The sequence below is a fragment of the Scyliorhinus canicula genome, chromosome 4, assembly GCF_902713615.1.
Source record: "Scyliorhinus canicula chromosome 4, sScyCan1.1, whole genome shotgun sequence".
Taxonomy (NCBI): Eukaryota; Metazoa; Chordata; class Chondrichthyes; order Carcharhiniformes; family Scyliorhinidae; genus Scyliorhinus; species Scyliorhinus canicula.
In genome coordinates, this window is record NC_052149.1 from 5,104,179 (window position 1) to 5,123,720 (window position 19,542).

Below are 19,542 nucleotides of genomic sequence, written 5' to 3' on the forward strand. Positions count from 1 at the left end.
TTTCCAAGAGCCGGTGCAGACTCGATGGGCCGAATGGCCTCCTTCTGCACTGTAAATTCTATGATCTATGGAATGCGCTGTCTGAATGTCCCAATAATAACTTTCAAAAGAGAATTGGAAATATACTGGAGGGAGGAAAGAAATCAGGGGTGTGAGGAACGAACGGGAGGAGTTGGAGGGAATGGAAGCTCTTTGAAAGAGCTAGTATAGGTGCAATAGGCCAAATGGCCATCTCTTGTGCTCTTGAATTAATAAATTAAATTGATTGATAAAATCTGGAATTGAAAGCTATTCTCAGTAACTTGTCGATTGTCATAAAAATCCAACCGGTTCACTAATGTCCTTTAGCAAAGGAAGTCTGCCGTCCTTACAAGGTCTGGCCTACATGTGACTCCAGACCCACAGCAATGTGGTTGACTATTAACTGCCCTCTGAAATGGCCGAGCGAGACACTCAGCTCAAGGGCAACTAGGTTTGGGCAACAAATGCTGGGCCGTGACATCCCGTGAACGAATTAGAAAAGTACTTGGATATAAAATAACTCTCTATCTGCACCTGTCACTGTATATTCCAAGTGTCACTGTATATTCCAACTCAGCAACCCAATATCAAATGCCACTCGTAAATAAAGTTAACCATCAGGGTTCTCTGTGCAGCCCTTTGGAGAGAGAGCCTTTCAGTAACAACCTGAAAATCCTCCTGCCTTGTCAGACTCTAATCCTGTGGCAAACTGCAAAACTACAGACAGACCTGGCTCCTCCCATTAATCACATCATCGGTTTCCCAAGCCTAAGGCATTCTCCAGTGTCCTCCCACCAAGATGTCCCATGACCTGCTTATCTAGGACGAAAGACAATCCCACATAAATGATCTCACACCAGGGATCCTCCTAAATCAGAACACAACTTTATTGGTCGTCTCTCTGTAAAGATGTAAATGGTTAAAATCGATGATCACCTCACTTATATGACCCCTTAATCACAGCTTTAGCAGGCAAACTGTCTGCATGAATTTGAACCCAGAGGTTTTTAATAACATAACTGCAACAAAATGTAATAATTTCCTACATTCATCACCAAAAATATGTTGGCATTGGTCTCTTGAGTATTATTGCTGAGATGTTTATGGCAAACTTGGCCAATTGAATAACCAACAAGGATGAATTAATCTTTTCTGAAGATTAATTAATCTTTTCTAACCTGAAGAAAAAAGATCCTATTGAGCTGACAACAGTAGAGCATTGTTTAATTCCAGCCAGTTCCCCAAATGTAACACAGAGGACAACAATGGAACTTGCATTGCTGTGGCGCCTCAGTGGGTTCCAAGGTAGTTTACAGCCAATTTAATCACCTTTTTAAAGTGTAAGCACTGTTGCAGGAAACCGATTTTCACACAGCAAGCTCCCCTAGACAGATGTGATAACGACCCGCTGTCAGAATGTTGGCCCAGGTCATTGGGAAAACTTCCCTGCTCTCCTAAAATAGCGCTGTCGGAAAACTAGTGCTGTAGGAACCTTTCTGTTCATCGGAGAGAGACAGCGGGTGGAACCTCAGTTTAACGCGGCATTCAAGAGGCAGCATATCCAACAATGAGGCGCTCCCTTGGTACCGTAGAGGGAGTGTCGGCCTCGATCACCTGCTCAAGTCTCTGGAGTGAGATTTAAACTCTCAACTTTCTGACTCTGGGGGCTGGGCTACCCACTGAGCCATGACAGACGCCAAGGTGATTCTTTTAAATAATTGAAAGTTTTTTTTCTAAAGTTTTCCAATAGCTGAGCCAGTTCCTTTACTCAGGTGAACAGCAATGAAATGAAATGAAAATCGCTTATTGTCACGAGTAGGCTTCAAAGCCTACTGAAAAGCCTCTAGTCGCCACATTCCGACGCCTGTTCAGGGAGGCTGGTACGGGAATTGAACCGTGCTGTGGCCTGCCTTGGTCTGCTTTCAAAGCCAGCGATTTAACCCAGTGTGCTAAACCAGCCCCTCCGTGTTAGTCAGTTGTGAAATATTAATTGTCTTGCTGCTTATAAACTTAGCGGGAGACAAACAGCAAGTATTCGGGGACATCTGTACCTTAAAATGTTTTGTGGAACTTGCTGGCACAGGGAGGGGTTGAGGTGAATTAACATGGATATCGTTACGGTGGATCTGGCTACGCATATGAAAGAGAAAGGCATCGAAGGATCTGTTGACAGGGTGGGATGAAGAGAGATAATCTATAAATACCTTAAGAGAGAAACATGCACTGTCTGATTTCTCATCCAGAACAAAGTGGGTTATACTTTGCAAATTACCAGTGGTTTAAGTGTTTAGGTTGGAGCTCAACATTCCTTCGAGTTCCCCCCCGTGAGACTGAATTCCTCCCCTCAGCTTCTTAATCCACAGCCTGGAGTGAGGACAGGGGAGATTGATTCTCCATTCGATGGGAACAGAAAGTACTTTGGCAGGAACCAACCCTCTTTAGTTGGAGAGGGAATCCAGGCGGATGTGGGTTTGAGTTCGCTGCAGGAATTGGAGCCTGCCCTAGTCCAATAAATGTATCTCTCGTGTGTTGTAAAGTGGAACACGTTAGCTCCCACCTGCCAGTGACAATAAGCTGAGCATCACATTCACTTTGCAACGGTCTTTTGTTTTGTTTTGGTTTGTTGAAAAATCGTGATGGCAGGACTGGCTGAATTGGGATATTAATACAAATAAAACGAGTATACCGAGTTGTAGGCAATGTAATTACAGACAATCATTAAAACGCATACACATGGGTTTGGGGGTAATATACTGTGTTACAATCCCAATTGATGTTATGACTGGACGGGATGATCCCACAATGGAACCCTGATTCAGAAAACCATAACGTTTTGTTTTTTAAAAATAGAACATGGAAGAACAGAATCACAGGGCCGCTAATTAGTTTTAACAACAAGAAAAAACATTTATTAAAGATGAAAATTGGAGTATTATACAATACTCCATTGCTCCCCCCTTATGTTAACAAATACACAGATTTAAAGATTAACATGGATTACAAAGTACATCAAAAGCTACAGTGGTCTCGTTGACACAAAAAGTCCCTTTTAAGCACTGAAGATGACTGTGGCCAAATACGCACTCCGCACTGAATCCAATTTGTGTTTGTGGATTTCTCCTCCACATCTTCCCAGACGATTGTCACATGAGGATATACAACTCCAGCCAGAAAAACGGCATAAATTCATTTCTCATAATTATGCTTTCACTTAGCGGTTTTCATTCTAAAGTCCAGTCCAGGTTTTCCAAATGGCACTCTTAAACAAAGCTACAATTCCACTTTTTATCTACCTCTGCTGTCCCACTTTAAATCTAGTTATTGCAATTGTCTCTTTAACTTGGAATACTTTATTCACTCCTTTTATTCCTTGAGTTCTTCTGAACAAAACCTTGCTCTCTGTTCTCCTAACTCCAGTTGTCTTAAACACTCTGTCCCAATTCCCTGATTATCTGGACTGTAACATGTACTTTACGAGGCTTGTCTCCTTGCAGATCCCGTCCTGTCCAGTCCTTTTTTCTGGCAGAGTCAAGAGACTCTTATCCCCAATTTCGTACAAATTCAACTTAAAAGTAAAACTTGACAAACTTTATTTTATTCTTACACTGGCCTCCAGTTGCTAAGTAATCCTAAGTAATGTTTATGCCTTTTATTTATTCTATTTATTAACATGGGGCTGGTTTAGCACAGTGGGCTAAATAGCTGGCTTGTAATGCAGAACAATGAAATGAAATGAAAATTGCTTATTGTCACAAGTAGGCTTCAAATGAAGTTACTGTGAAAAGCCCCTAGTCGCCACATTCCGGCGCCTGTTCGGGGAGGCTGTTACGGGCTGTTGGCAGCAGCGCGGGTTCAATTCCTGTACCAGCCTCCCCGAACAGGCGCCGGAATGTGGCGACTAGGGTCTTTTCACAGTAATTTAATTGGATTGGATTTGTTTATTGTCACGTGTACCGAGGTACAGTAAAAAGTATTTTTCTGCAAGCAGCTCAACAGATCATTCAGTACATGGAAGAAAAGGGAATTAAACAAAATTCACAAAATACATAATAGGGCAACACAAGATATACAATGTACTACATAAGCATTGGCATCGGATGAAGCATACAGGGTGTAGTGTTAATGAGGTCAGTTAACAAGAGGGTCATTTAGGAGTCTGGTGACAGTGGGGAAGAAGCTGTTTTTGAGTCTGTTCGTGCGTGTTCTCAGACTTCTGTATCTCCTGCCTGATGGAAGAAGGTGGAAAAGTGAGTAAGCCGGGTGGGAGGGATCCTTGATTATGCTGCCCGCTTTCCCCAGGCAGCGGGAGGTGTAGATGGTGTCAATGGATGGGAGGCAGGTTTCGGGTGATGGACTGGGCGGTATTCACGTCTCTCTGAAGTTCCTTGCGGTCCTGGGCCGAGCAGTTGCCATACCAGGCTGTGATGCAGCCCGATAGGATGCTTTCTATGGTGCATCTGTAAAAGTTGGTAAGGGTTAATGTGGACATGCCGAATTTCCTTAGTTTCCTGAGGAAGTATAGGCGCTGTTGTGCTTTCTTGGTGATAGCGTCGATGTGAGTGGACCAGGACAGATTTTTGGTGATGTGCACCACAAGGAATTTGAAACTGATTTGAAATTGAAGCCTACTTGTGACAATCAGCTATTATTGTTATATTATTATTATTATTCACACCATTGCCCTCTCTAGGGTTTTGCCCTATCAGACACATAAAATTATATCTTATGAAAAATGTTCAGCAATACAAATATAAATCCCATAAAACTACCTTTGTATTCCTAACAACAGGCATGGATTGAGAATTGGTTAGCAGACACGAAACAGAGGGTAGGAATTGGATTTTAGCTGTTGTTGAAGCCCCACTTGTATGTGTAGGAATCTTTTTCAAAGTGGTAGGCGGTGACTAGTGGGGACCCCGACTATACACAATATACTAATATAATAATAGTATATTGTCACAAGTAGACCCTCTGACAGTGCGGCAGAGGGTCAGTACTGAGGGAGCGCCACTCTGTCAGAGGGTCAGTACTGAGGGAGTGCTGCACTGTCAGAGGGTCAGTACTGAGGGAGTGCCGCACTGTCAGAGGGTCAGTACTGAGGGAGTGCTGCACTGTCAGAGGGTCAGTACTGAGGGAGTGCTGCACTGTCAGAGGGTCAGTACTGAGGGAGTGCTGCACTGTCAGAGGGTCAGTACTGAGGGAGTGCTGCACTGTCAGAGGGTCAGTACTGAGGGAGTGCGTCACTGTCAGAGGGTCAGTACTGAGGGAGTGCTGCACTGTCAGAGGGTCGGTACTGAGGGAGCGCTGTACTGTCAGAGGGTCAGTACTGAGGGAGTGCCGCACTGTCAGAGGGTTAGTACTGAGGGAGTGCTGCACTGTCAGAGGGTCAGTGCAAATCGCAAATCATCTGGTGATTATCTGGTTATTTGGAGCTTACTTGTTATTAATTAGCTGTCGCAGTTCCTCAGTACAGCAGTGGATATAGTTCAGGGAATGGAAGGTGAGTAGGGCTGTCTTAATGAGCTAAAGGATGCTCCAGAAAATGAAGTTTTCTCTTGATAAATCTGTATTCGTCCTAATAGAGTGGAAGATGGTGGAGGTTCCCCTGGTTACATCCAATATCTCTCCAAAATGGTGCAAATTAAGTAGTTACTCTTTTAAAATAAAGAAAAAGGATCCTTGGTGGATTTTAGCTGTTGTTGAAGCCCCACTTGTATGGCACTGCCTTGGAGAGAGTTACGTGATTTTAACCTCCTCCTGTTTCTTCTCCATTTAGAATGCAGATGATCTTTTGGCACGTGAAGCTGGTGTTTCCACAGAGTTGCACTGAGTACATAGCGAAGAGGTAACTGGAAGCTCGTTTATTCTTGTATTTATTTACTCGAATGCCTGGATGTGAATTGGGGTCAATTCGATTTGCCGCATTACTGCACCGTCCAAACGCAACACCTCAGCACGTGGAAGGACAAGGCCAACAGATACCTGGGAGCCCCACCCACCTACCCCTCCAAGTCACACAGCATCCTGACCTTGGAAATGTCTCACCAAATAAGAGGCGATCTGATTGAAACGTACAAGATCCTGAGGACAGGCTGGATGTGGAGAGGATGTTTCCTCTTGTGGCAGAATCTAAAACTGGGGGGGCCACTGTGTAAATATAATGGGTCACTCATTTGAGACAGAGATGAGGGGAGCTGTTTTCTCTTGGGAGGGTTGAGGGTCTTTGGAACTGTCTTCAGCTTCAGTAAAGTTGGGCTCCAGTACATTCCTCTCTCGACCATCATATAAGAGACCACAATTGGGTCTACGCGGATGTCTTCGAGTTTGGGACTAGAGGGGTGTAGTGGTTACCACTGTTGCATCACAGCGCCAGGGTCCCGGCTTGTATCACTGTCTATGCGGGGTCTGCACGTTCTCCCCGTGTCTGCGTGGGTTTCCTCCGGACGCTCCGGTTTCCTCCCACTAGTCCCGAAAGATGTGCTTGTTCGGTGAATTGGACATTCTGAATTCCCCCTCAGTGTATCTGAGATTATTATTATTAGAGGGAGTGACAGAGATAGGGGGCTGGATTCTCCGCACCCCGGCGCTGAAATTGCGGCCGGCGCTGGGGCAGAGAATCCAGTTTGACGCAGAAATCGGGACCGGTGACGGTAGACCGATTTTTTTTTTTTTTTTTTTTTTTTTTTTTTTTTTTTTTTTTTTTGGCCGGGTAGCGAAAAGCGGCATCACCGGGGAGTACGCCGACCCGCCGCGCGCCATTGTCAGAGGCCCACTCGGACGTCCTCCGCCCCTGACCGGCCGATGTCCCGACGGCGTGGAACTAACCTGCTCCAGCCGGTCGGGATACTCGCACGGCGGCCGTGGTCTCAGTCCGCCCCCACAATGGCCGGTCCGACCGGTTTGATGCCAGACGTGAGGGCATAGTCCCAAAAATGGAGAATCCAGCCCCGGGACGGGGAGGGAAGCCATGGAAATATTTAAAAACACAAATAAGAATGAAGCATGAAGTGTCGGATTTGCAGGCTATCAATTATCTGTAAAAAAATATACACACGGTTTTGTGTTTAAATTTCAGTCAATAAGCAAACTAACATTTTAATTTAATATCAAATGGTTGTTTGGAGCGTTCATTTCTTCAACATCATGAAGGGCTTTAATAGGCTAGACACAGAGAAGGTGTTTCTGCTGTCGTTCAAACCACAGCTCGGAGCCAAAAATACAAGACAATCCGATCGGGGAATTCAGGAGAATCTACTTTACCGAAAGAGTGGGGAGAATGGAACTCGCACCCCCAGGTAGCAGGGAGAATGTGGGACTCGCTCCCACAGCGAGTGGGGAGAATGTGGGACTCGCTCCCACAGGGAGTGGGGAGAATGGAACTCGCACCCGCAGGGAGCGGGGAGAATGTGGGACTCGCTCCCACAGGGAGTGGGGAGAATGTGGAACTTGCTCCCACAGGGAGTGGGGAGAATGTGGAACTCGCTCCCACAGGGAGTGGGGACAATGTGGGACTCGCTCCCACAGGGAGTGGGGACAATGTGGGACTCGCTCCCACAGGGAGTGGGGAGAGAATGTGGGACTCGCTCCCACAGCGAGTGGGGAGAATGTGGGACTCGCTCCCACAGGGAGTGGGGAGAATGTGGGACTCGCTCCCACAGGGAGTGGGGAGAATGTGGGACTCGCTCCCACAGGGAGTGGGGAGAATGTGGGACTCGCTCCCACAGGGAGTGGGGAGAATGTGGAACTCGCTCCCACAGGGAGTGGGGAGAATGTGGGACTCGCTCCCACAGGGAGTGGGGAGAATGTGGGACTCGCTCCCACAGGGAGTGGGGGAGAATGTGGAACTCGCTCCCACAGGGAGTGGGGGAGAATGTGGGACTCGCTCCCGCGGGGAATGGTTGGGGTGAATAGTGTCGATACATTTAGGGAAAGCTGGATAAACACACAAGAGAGAAATAAGAGGAGATTTTGATAGGGTGAGATAGAGAGGAGACTTGATGTGGAGCAGAAACATCCGCATGGACCAGTTACGCTGATTCTGTGTAGGAAACTCTGTATAAAACTGTGGAAACCCAAGAATTTTTTTCTTTTTCAGAGTGCCTGGCAATAAGACTTTGGGAGAGGTACTTAAAAAGTACATTGATCCAGTGGGATCTAACCCAGTAATTCGACAGAAGTATGTACCCACCCTTCTTATTTTGTGCTTGAAATTTCTACATTGCTGATTTTCCCTTTCTGATATGCACAGTGTCACCGCATCCTGGTCTGGTTCATTTCAGCTCCCCCTTGAGTCACAATACAGATAAAATTAGATTTTATTTGAAATACCCGAGGTTCGTGGCTGAGCCGAAATAAACTGCAGTCACCAAGTTTGTACCTTTTAACACAAGTGATCTTTTATTATCTACAGTAACTTCCCAACCCCCCCCCCCCCCTTTCTAACTACCCCCACTCTCTCAATATACACACACACACACGCACAGACAAACAACACAGGGGAGTAAGGATGGTGGAAAGGAAAATCAAATCTTCATAAAGATAAAAGGATAAAGATCTTTGATGCACTGGGATGATTTCCGGTTAATGTCTTTCTGAGGTTCAGCTATCGTTTTGATACTTCTTCCTTCTAAGCTTGAGATCGTTTTCTCCGGTAATGTTGTCTACCTTATCTGAGCCCTCCGTCCACACTCCCACCTCATTCGTGTAATCCCATCAAAGCTTTTGGACACTAAGGGTATTTATCATGGCCAATCCACCTAACCATATCTATGGATTGTGGGAGGGAACCAGAGCACCCGGAGGAAACCCACGCAGACACCGGGAGAAGGTGCAGACTCCACACAAGACAGTGACCCAAGGCCGGAATTGAACTCTGTCTCTGGTGCTGTGAGGCAGCAGTGCTAACCATTGTGCCGCAGATCGACAGCAGTTCTTTCACTTCAGCAAGCAGGGAAGAGAGAGACGGAGCGTTCCATTTACTTCCAAAGCCTAAACACTTCTGCCCAGTTCTCTCAGAAAGCATCACGCAGGAACCATTCACTGTCCAGGGCAGAACACACTCCCCGACAACCCATCATTTGCCAGTTAACCAATCGAACTAACTCCCTCCAGACCCAGTTCCTAAAATCCACTCCATGCCGAGGAGTGTGGCCTCTTCACTCCATAAAGTTTTTGTGTTTGCTTTAACCTCCCTAAGTTATTAGCGCCTTGGTAACCCATCGCTTCACTTCAAGAGTCGTAAAACCACAGTGAAAATGTTGGTTTACAAACAGGGTCCCAAACTTGGCGGGTCCTACCCACCAAACTCCAAACTAAAACCAAACCCAGGTTTCACTTTAACAAAACAAAATTTAAACTCAAAGCGAGATCTTGTTCCTAACACCAAAAAATACAAATGCACCTTTCTTAAAACTATAAAATAAAGTAGTAGGGGAGAATATGGGACTCGCTCCCACAGGGAGCGGGGAGAATATGGGACTCGCTCCCACAGGGAGTGGGGAGAATATGGGACTCGCTCCCACAGGGAGCGGGGAGAATGTGGGACTCGCTCCCACAGGGAGTGGGGAGAATGTGGGACTCGCTCCCACAGGGAGTGGGGAGAATATGGGACTCGCTCCCACAGGGAGTGGGGGAGAATGTGGAACTCACTCCCACAGGGAGTGGGGAGAATGTGGATCTCACTCCCACAGGGAGTGGGGAGAATATGAAACTTGCTCCCACAGGGAGTGGGGAGAATGTGGGACTCGCTCCCACAGGGAGTGGGGAGAATGTGGGACTCGCTCCCACAGGGAGTGGGGAGAATGTGGGACTCACTCCCACAGGGAGTGGGGAGAATGTGGAACTCGCTCCCACAGGGAGTGGGGAGAATGTGGAACTCGCTCCCACGGGGAGTGAGGAGAATGTGGGACTCGCTCCCACAGGGAGTGTGGAGAATGTGGATCTCGCTCCCACAGGAAGTGGGGAGAATGTGGGACTCGCTCCCACGGGGAGTGGGGAGAATGTGGGACTCGCTCCCAGAGGGAGTGGGGAGAATGTGGGACTCGCTCCCACAGAGAGTGGGGAGAATGTGGGACTCACTCCCACAGGGAGTGGGGAGAATGTGGGACTCACTCCCACAGGGAGTGGGGAGAATGTGGGGCTCGCTCCCACAGGGAGTGGGGAGAATGTGGATCTCACTCCCACAGGGAGTGGGGAGAATGTGGAACTCGCTCCCACAGGGAGTGGGGAGAATGTGGAACTCGCTCCCACAGGGAGTGTGGAGAATGTGGATCTCACTCCCACAGGGATGGGGAGAATCTGGAACTCGCTCCCATAGGGCATAAAAACAGAAAATATGGGACAATCACAGACTCGAGCCGTTCGGTTTATTCTCTCTCCACAGACGTTATCAGACCTGCTGTGAATGAAATGAAGGGGCTGGTTTAGCTCACTAGGGGCTGGTTTAGCTCACTCAGCTAAATCGCTGGCTTTTAAAGCAGACCAAGCAGGCCAGCAGCACGGTTCGATTCCCGTACCAGCCTCCCCGGACAGGCGCCGGAATGTGGCAACTAGGGGCTTTTCACATTTGAAAATGAAAATCACTTATTGTCACGAGTAGGCTTCAATGAAGTTACTGTGAAAAGCCCCTAGTCACCACATTCCGGCACCTGTTCGGGGAGGCTGGGAATTGAACCCGCGTTGCTGGCCTGCTTGGTCGGCTTTCAAAGCCAGCTATTTAGCCCTGTGCTAAACCAGTATTTTCTGCTTTTGTTTCAGATTTCAGCATGCGCAGTAATTTGCTTCAGTCACTCCCACAGGGAGTGGTCGAGATGAAAAAGATCCGTTTGTGGGGAAGTTGCAACGCATTAGGGAGAAAGGCATAAAAACTAAATGCCGATGACGTGGGGAGGGCGGAGGTTTGTGTGAAGCGTTGACCATTCGGGTGAATGATTTGTTTCTGTGCCGCAGTTTAAATGATGTAATTTGTGGATGTTAAATTGAAGGAGTCACTGAACGACATTACTGGTTTCTGACATCGAAAGGGGGGGGGTGATCGGTATTAAAAATCCCACAGACGTTGAATTGATTCCTCAGCTGAGGAATATTGTCAGTCATTGAAATCTGAAATAAGAGCAGAAAATGCTGGAAATGCCCATCAGATCCAGCAGCGTCAATGCGGAGCCAGATTGCCAATGGTTACATTGATAACCCCATGTCAGGAATGAAAGGGCATCAACCAAGAACATCCTTTCTGTCTCTCTCTCTCTCTCCACTGAAGCTGCCTGACCAGCTGAGAATTTGCACCATTTTTCTCTTTGTGTCTGTGCCTGATTCTGTGATCCTACCCCGCAGGTTGAAGGTTTATACCATGGTCTCTCTGAGTGAGTTAAGAATCTTGATGAAGGCGGAGAATCGAAAATGCAACTCCATCAGGTAAGGGGGGAGCTGATTGTTTATAGATTGCCTGTTAGTAATTGGTTTTGCTGGTTCTCAATCCTTCTGCCCCCTGACAACAGTTTCTCTATGTCCAGTCTGTCCAGACCCCTCCTGGCTTTGGAGACGTCAGGTCACCTCTCCCCCTCCTAACCTTCTCCAAGGAGAACAACCCCAGCTTTTCCAATCTAGCCACGCATCTGTGGCCCCCTCATCCCTAGAACCATTCTCATCAAGCTCTCCCACACCCTCTCTGATACCATCACCTCCTTCTTCAAGTCTGGTCTGTGGAATTGAGAATGAACTCGCAGTAGAGGTGAAGGAAAGGCAGTGTTTTATGAAGGTTTGTCGGAGCTTTCCTGGCTTTCGGACTCTGTGCTTCATTTATAAAGCCTTCTATTGGCGTTTTTAGCACTAGCGGTAAGCATTCGCATGTGACCGATGGTATTTAAGTAACTTTTATTGGGGTAGGAGCCTAGTATAGTGATGTGTGAGATTGAATTTAATGCCTCCAGCTTTGCCGGGGCCACGGGCGGGAGGGTGCCACCTTTAATTGGGTGGAAGGGTGTCTGCTTGGAGCTCACTGGCTTCCCGTCTCTGTACTGATGAAGTGTGGCTTGGGAAGTCTCATTGATAGTCTTCCCACCCTGATGCCAATTGAGGCCCTGAAGTGGGCAATTAATGCCACTTGTCAGCCCCAAGCCTGGATATTGTCCAGGTCTTGCTGCATTTGGACATGGACTGCTTCATTATCCGAGGAGTCGCGAATGGTGCTGAACATTGTGCAGTCATCCACAAACATCCCCACTTCTGACCTTATGATGGAAGGCAGGTCTTTGATGAAGCAGCTGAAGGTGGTTGGGTTTCGGACACTACCCTGAGGATCTCCTGCCGTGATGTTTTGTAACTGAAGTGACTGTCCTCCAACATTCCTTTGTGCCAGGTATAAGAACTAGGGGCAGGAGTCGGCCATCTGGCCCCTCGAGCCTGCTCCGCCATTCAATGAGATCATGGCTGATCTTTTGTGGACTCAGCTCCACTTTCCGGCCCGAACAAGTGGACAAGTTCACATTTACCCACGCTGTACTCCATCTGCCGAGTTTTTGTCCATTCACTTAACCAGTTTCTATCCCTTTGCAGGCTCCCTCTACCTCCTCTTGACAGTTTACTGTCCTACCCTGGTGTCACCGGCAAGTTTAGCGACCGTACCTTCAACCCCTCATCCAAGTCATTGTAAATAGCGGAGGCCTTAGCGCTGACCCCTGCAGCACTCCACTAGTTACAGTTTGCCATAAAAAGGCCCAATCCTCCCTCTCTGTTTCCTGTTGGTGAACCAACCCTTTATCCATGCCAATATGTTACCCCAACACCATGAGCCCTCCTTTTGTGCAGTAGCCTTTAGCTCATTATCAGATGCCTTTGGAAATCCAAAGACACAACTTCAAGACCATGAGACACAGGAGCAGAATTGGGCCACTCGGCCCATCGAGTCTGCTCCGCCATTCAATCATGGCTGATATTTTCTCGTCCCCATTCTCCTGCCTTCTCCCCATAACCCCTGATTCCCTTATTAATCAAGAACCTATCTATCTCTGTCTTAAAGACAATCAGGGATTTGGCCTCCACAGCCTTCTGCGGCAAAGTGTTCCACAGATTCACCACCCTCTGGCTGAAGAAATTCCTCCTCATCTCTGTTTTAAAGGATCGTCCCTTTAGTCTGAGATGGTGTCCTCTGGTTCTCGTTTTTCCTACAAGTGGAAACATCCTCTCTATATCCACTCTATCCAGGCCTCGCAGTATCCTGTAAGTTTCAATAAGATCCCCTCCCATCCTTCTAAACTCCAACGAGTAAAGACCCATATTCCTTATACGACAAGTCCTTCATTCCAGGGATCATTCTTGTGAACCTCCTCTGAACCCTTTCCAAGGCTAGCCATCCTTCCTTAGATACAGGGCCCAAAACTGCTCACAATACTCCAAATGGGGTCTTACCAGACCCTTATACAGCCTCAGAAATACATCCCTGGTCTTGTATTCTGGCCCTCTTGACATGAATGCTAACATTGCATTTGCCTTCTTAATTGCCGACTGACCTGCACATTAACCTTAAGTGAATCGTGAACAAGAAATCAGTCTAACCGGCCTATAATTTCCTGTCTTCTGCCTCCCTCCCTTCTTAAACTGTGGTGTTATCTTAGCCACTTTCCAGTCCTCTGGGACGCTTCCTGCCTCCAGTGATTCATGAAAGATCACTACCAATGCCTCCACAATTTCCTCCGCTATCTCTTTTAGGACCCTGGGGTGTAGTCCATCCGGTCCAGGTGACCTATCCACCATCAGACCTTTCCGTTTCCCCAGAACTTTCTCCTTAGTGATGGGCCACTGCACTCACCTCTGCCCCCGGGTTCTCCTGGAGCTCTGGCATCCCAACTTTGCTTGTTCCGTCCTCGGTGAACTCGACTGCGTTAGTTAGAAACACGATTGCCCTTTCGCAAAGGCGTGTTGACTCTGACTGATGAATAATAACTTTCAAAGGGCAATTGGATATCTTTGTGCCCGGGGGGAACGGTGTTGGTTTGCAGGAAGTGGAACCAGTCGAACAGCTCTTTCAGAAAACCAGCACGGGCTAGCTGGCCAGAATGGCCTCATTCTGAGCAGTAAGATTCTGAAAGGGAAAGATTATTTCATCGTTGAAAAGAGAACAATGTACGGAACACAGTTTGAGATGTTGTCCCCCATGTTTCAGGTGGGATTCAGGCCAAGGCTAATTCACTCTCGCCAAGGAAACCAATCCCGGGGCACTCTCTGGGGTGGTACTTTTGACATGAGGCTAACTATTTAAACATGTGTTTTTGTTTTCACGCTCACGCGACTCGTTACATAGCTGATATATCTATTCATTGGGTTATACCATGAGAACGGCTAGCAGCCTTGCTTCATTTGCAATATCCCATTCCAGTAGAGAGCTATATTCACACGCTGATTAGTACCAGCTTGACAGCTTTACCAATGGAACACAGGAATGGGCCACTTGGAAAACAAGGATGTGCGGCCGTAGTTACATTGAGGGTCATGCTGAGTGGGAGTGGATACCCTCGGATTTAGAGGGTTATGGATTCAATGTGACTCCAGAGGTTGGGATCAACATCAAAACTAAAGTTCTGAGGGAGTGCCGCACTGTCAGAGGGTCAGTACTGAGGGAGTGCCGCACTGTCAGAGGGTCAGTACCGAGGGAGTGCCGCATTGTCAGAGGGTCAGTACTGAGGGAGTGCTGCACTGTCAGAGGGTCAGTACTGAGGGAGTGCCGCACTGTCAGAGGGTCAGTACTGAGGGAGTGCCGCATTGTCAGAGGGTCAGTACTGAGGGAGTGCTGCACTGTCAGAGGGTCAGTACTGAGGGAGTGCCGCACTGTCAGAGGGTCAGTACTGAGGGAGTGCCGCACTGTCAGAGGGTCAGTACTGAGGGAGCGCTGCACTGTCAGAGGGTCAGTACTGAGGGAATGCTACACTGTGGGAGTGTCAGTACTGAGGGAGTGCTGCACTGTCAGAGGGTCAGTACTGAGGGAGCGCTGCTCTGTCAAAGGGTCAGTACTGAGGGAGTGCCGCACTGTCAGAGAGTCAGTACTGAGGAAGTGCCGCACTGTCAGAGGGTCAGTACTGAGGGAGTGCCACACTGTCAGAGGGTCAGTACTGAGGGAGTGCTGCACTGTCAGAGGGTCAGTGCTGAGGGAGTGCTGCACTGTCAGAGGGTCAGTACTGAGGGAGTGCTGCACTGTCAGAGGGTTTGTACTGAGGGAGTGCTGCACTGTCAGAGGGTCAGTACTGAGGGAGCGCTGCACTGTCAGAGGGTCAGTACTGAGGGAGTGCTGCACGGTCAGAGGGTCAGTACTGAGGGAGTGCTGCACGGTCAGAGGGTCAGTACTGAGGGAGTGCCGCACGGTCAGAGGGTCAGTACTGAGGGAGTGCTGCACTGTCAGAGGGTCAGAAGTGGGGATGTTTGTGGATGACTGCACAATGTTCAGCACCATTTGTGACTCCTTAGACAATGAAGCAGTCCATGTCCAAATGCAGCAAAACCTGGTCAATATCCAGGCTTGGGGTAAGTTACATTCGCGCCACACAAGTGCCAGGCAATGACCATCTCCTACAAGAGAGCATCTAACCATTGCCCCTTGACATTCAATGGCGTTACCATCGCTGAATCCCCCACAATCAACATCCTGTGGGTTACCATTGATCAGAAACTGAACTGGACCCAGCCACATTAATACTGTGGCTACCAGACAGGTCAAGGGAATCCTACAGTGAGTAAATCACCTCCTGACCCACCAAAGCCTGTCCACCATCTACACAGCACAAGTCAGGAGTGTGATGGAATACTCTCCACTTGCCTGGATGAGTGCAGCTCCAACAACACTCAAAATGCTCGACACCATCCAGGACAAAGCAGCCCCGCTTGATTGGCATCCCTTCCGCAATCATTCAAACCCTCCACAACCACCGACGCACAGCGGCAGCCGTGTGTACCATCTACAAGATGCACTGCAGGAACTCACCAAGGTTCCTTAGGCAGCACCTTCCAAACCCACGACCACTACCGTCCAGATGGACAAGAGCAGCAGATACCTGGGAACCCCACCACCTGGAGGTTTCCCTCCAAGTCACTCACCACCCTGACTGGGAAATATATCGGCCGTTCCTTCACTGTTGCTGGGGCAAAATCCTGGAACTCCCTCCCTACCAGCACGGTGGGTGTACCTACACCTCAGGGGCTGCAGCGGGTTCGAGAAGGCAGCTCACCACCCACATCGTGTAAATTCATAAAGTTTCTTTTTTTACTTCCACTATTTCTCGAGATCCCTTTTGAAAGCTCGTGTTGAATCTTTATCCACCGTCCGATCAGGCAGGGCATTCCAAATCACGCTGGACGTTGCTTCATGTTGTCGCTGGCTATTTTGCCAATCGCCGTAAAAATCATTTTCTCCAGCAGAAGGACTGCAGCCCCCGCTAGGGTTCCTTGACGGCCATTCCTGGATTGCAGGCTGTGGTCGGAGTAACCACAGGCCATGCCTGATTAATATTCCCCGGCTGCAACTGCGGCTTGCCACCAGCCGAGGTCTCCACTGAGTCACGAAAGCCTCGGCTGCACAACCTTCAGTATGGTGATGGTCAGAAACCTTCATTCTCTACAAACACAGCAGCTTCAGAAAGCATCTTATTACGTCAGTTGAGCACTTGGAAGTGGATACTACTTGAGCTCTGTTTTTTGCAGGGTTACGGACAAAAACGGGTGGATGTATGACTCCTCTTTCACGGACCCAGTGCAAGAGCAATGGGCCGAATGGCAACCTCTTTTTCCGTGTGTGCCTGTGATCAATCAATGAGAAACTGGGAGAAGAAAAATCAAAGGAGTTCAAAAGAGCTGTTCTATTTGTCTTTGCTCTTTGTGCGTTAGCTGTGGCGGAGACTGATCTGGCCACAGGTCATCTGGTTGAATCTCCAGTGACCGCCATTGACTGGCAACATCTCGATTGTAAAATTCTCCAATCTTGTTTTCAGGTCCTTCGCAGGGCCTTGTCCCTCCCTATCTCCGTAACCTTCCCCAACACTGCAACCCTCCCAGGTATCGGTGTTCCGCGAATTCTGACCTCTTGGACAACCTCAATTTTCACGTAAAATAAGGGGTAACATTCTTGAGGGGATGCAGGAGGAGCGGGACCTGGGCGTTTGTGTACTTAGACCATTGAAGGTGTCAGGACAGGTGGAGAGAAGAGTTAATAAAGCAGAGAGCCTTCTGAGCTTTATTAATAGGGCAGAGAGGACAAGAGTGAGGAGGTTATGCTGAACTACACAAGGCACTAGTTAGACCCCAGCTGGAATATTGTGCACAGTTCTGGGGGCCACACTGTCAGAAGGATGTGAACACATTGGAGAGAGGGCAGAAGAGGTTCACAAGAATGATTCCAGGCATCAAAAACTTCAGTGATGAGGATCGATTGGAGAGGTTGGGTCTGTTCTCCTTGGAGAGAAGAAGGTTAAGGGGAGGTTTGATCGAGATGTTCAAAATCCTGAGGGGACAAGACAGAGTGGAAGGGGGGGAAACTGTTCTTGCTCGGAAAACCATCACAAACGAGCGACACAGATTTAAAGTGATTTGCAAAAGAAGCAGATGCAATGCGAGATAGGGGCTGGTTTAGCTCACCAGGCTAAATCGCTGGCTTTTCAAGCAGACCAAGCAGGCCAGCAGCACGGTTCGATTCCCGTACCAGCCTCCCCGGACAGGCACCGGAATGTGGTGACTAGGGGCTTTTCACAGTAACTTAATTGAAGCCTACTCGTGACAATAAGCGATTTTCATTTCATTTCAGAAAAAGCTTTCACGCAGCGAGTGGTTGTGGTCTGGAATGCGCGACCGGAGAACGTGATGGAGGTAGCTCTAATCGAGGCATTCCAGGGGGCATTGGATGATTATTTGAATAGAGAGAGTGTCCAGGGGTGTGGGTTAAAGGCAGGGGAACAGCACTCAGTCATGATGAGCGATTGGAGAGCCGCTCCAGACACCGTGGGCCTCCTTCTGCCCCGTAACAATTCTGTGACTCAGTGATTGTGAGATTCTTCAAGAAGCTTCCTGTGAATGGAATACAATATTTGTTGAACTCAGCAGGTTGCGTTTCCTGGTCCATTCCGGTGCTGTAACGCAGCTGTAACGCCTTCAGTTATAAAATCAGGAGCGAATGATCCAGGAATTGAAAAATAGGGAGGAGTGGTATTTATGAAGTGCAGCGGGATTCACTATGTGTCACCATCCGTCCCTCTCACCCACTCTGCCGCTCACTAATCCTCCTATTGCTGCCCCTCTTGCTCCCACGGATACTCCCTCCCTCTTGTTGTCTCTCTCTGGAGCCCCGGTTTCAGCAAGCAGGAGGGCGGCGAAGAGGGGGGCGGGGGGGCGGCGAAGGGGGGGGGGGGTGAGGTGGGGGGGGGGGTGAGGGGGGGAGGCGGCGAAGGGGGGGCCGCGAAGGGAGGGGCCGCGAAGGGGGGGGGCGGCGGGGGGGGGGCGGCGAAGGGGGGGCGGCGGAGGGGGGGGTTCGGCGGGGGGGGGGGGGCGGCGGCGAAGGGGGGTCGGCGGAGGGGGGGCCGCGAAGGGAGGGGCCGCAAAGGGGGGGCGGCGAAGGGGGGGCCGCGAAGGGAGGGGCCGCGAAGGGGGAGGGCCGCGAAGGGGGGGCGGCGAGGGGGGGGGCCGCGAAGGGGGGGGGGCCGCGAAGGGGGGGGGCGGTGAGGGGGAGGGCGGCGAAGGGGGGGGCGGCGGCGAAGGGGAGGGCGGCAAGGGGGGGGCCATGAAGGGGGGGCCATGAAGGGGGGGGCGCAAAGTGGGGGGGCGACGAAGGAGGGGGGCGGCGAAGGGGGGGGGCGGCGAAGGGGAGGGCGGCGAGGGGGGGCGGCGAAGGGGAGGGCGGCTAGGGGGGGGCGGCGAAGGGGAGGGCGGCGAGGGGGGGCGAAGGGGGTGGGCGCGAAGGGGGGGCGGGGAGGGGGGGGCGGCGAGGGGGAGGGCGGCGAGGGGGGGAGGGCGGCGAAGGGGGGGGCCGCGAAGGGGAGGGCGGCGAAGGGGAGGGGGGCGGCGGCGGGGGGGGCGGCGAAGGGGAGGGGGGCGGCGGCGGGGGGGGCGGCGAAGGATGAGGGCGGATATGGGGTGGCGGCGAGGGGGGGGCGCGAAGGGGGGAGGACGGCGAGGGGGGGGCCGCGAAGATGGGGGAGGGTGGAGGGGGGGGCGGTGGCGATGGGGAGGGCGAGCGAGGGGGGGTGGCGGTGAAGTGGGGGGGGCTGCGAAGGGGGGGGCCGCGAAGGGGAGGGCTGCGAAGGGGGGGGGGCGGCGAAGGGGTGGGGGCGGCGAAGGGGGGGGGCGGCAAGGGGGGGCCACGAAGGGGAGGGGCTGCGAAGGGGGGGGGCCGCAAAGGGGGGGGAGGGCGGCGAAGGGGGGGGAGGGTGGAGGGGGGGGCGGCAAAGGGGGTGGAGGGGGGGGCGACGAAGGGGGAGGGCGGCAAAGGGGGGGGCCGCGAAGGGGGGGGGCGGCGAAGGGAGGGGCTGCGAGGGGGGGGGCGGCAGGGGGGGG

General features: G+C 50.4%; 1 protein-coding gene across 8 annotated transcripts in view; it reads left to right on the forward strand.

Moving 5' to 3' along the window:
• LOC119964317 (collagen alpha-1(I) chain-like) overlaps window positions 1–19,542 on the forward strand; it is a 57,189-nt gene that overhangs the window by 27,811 nt on the left and 9,836 nt on the right. For 7 of the 8 annotated variants that reach the window (XM_038793607.1, XM_038793613.1, XM_038793614.1 and 4 more), the window contains 3 exons: window positions 5,798–5,866; window positions 8,117–8,197; window positions 11,353–11,433. In XM_038793607.1, coding sequence (XP_038649535.1) covers window positions 5,798–5,866; window positions 8,117–8,197; window positions 11,353–11,433 — 231 coding nt within the window. The remainder of the gene's footprint in view (window positions 1–5,797; window positions 5,867–8,116; window positions 8,198–11,352; window positions 11,434–19,542) is intronic. The other variant, XM_038793612.1, reaches the window with a different exon arrangement.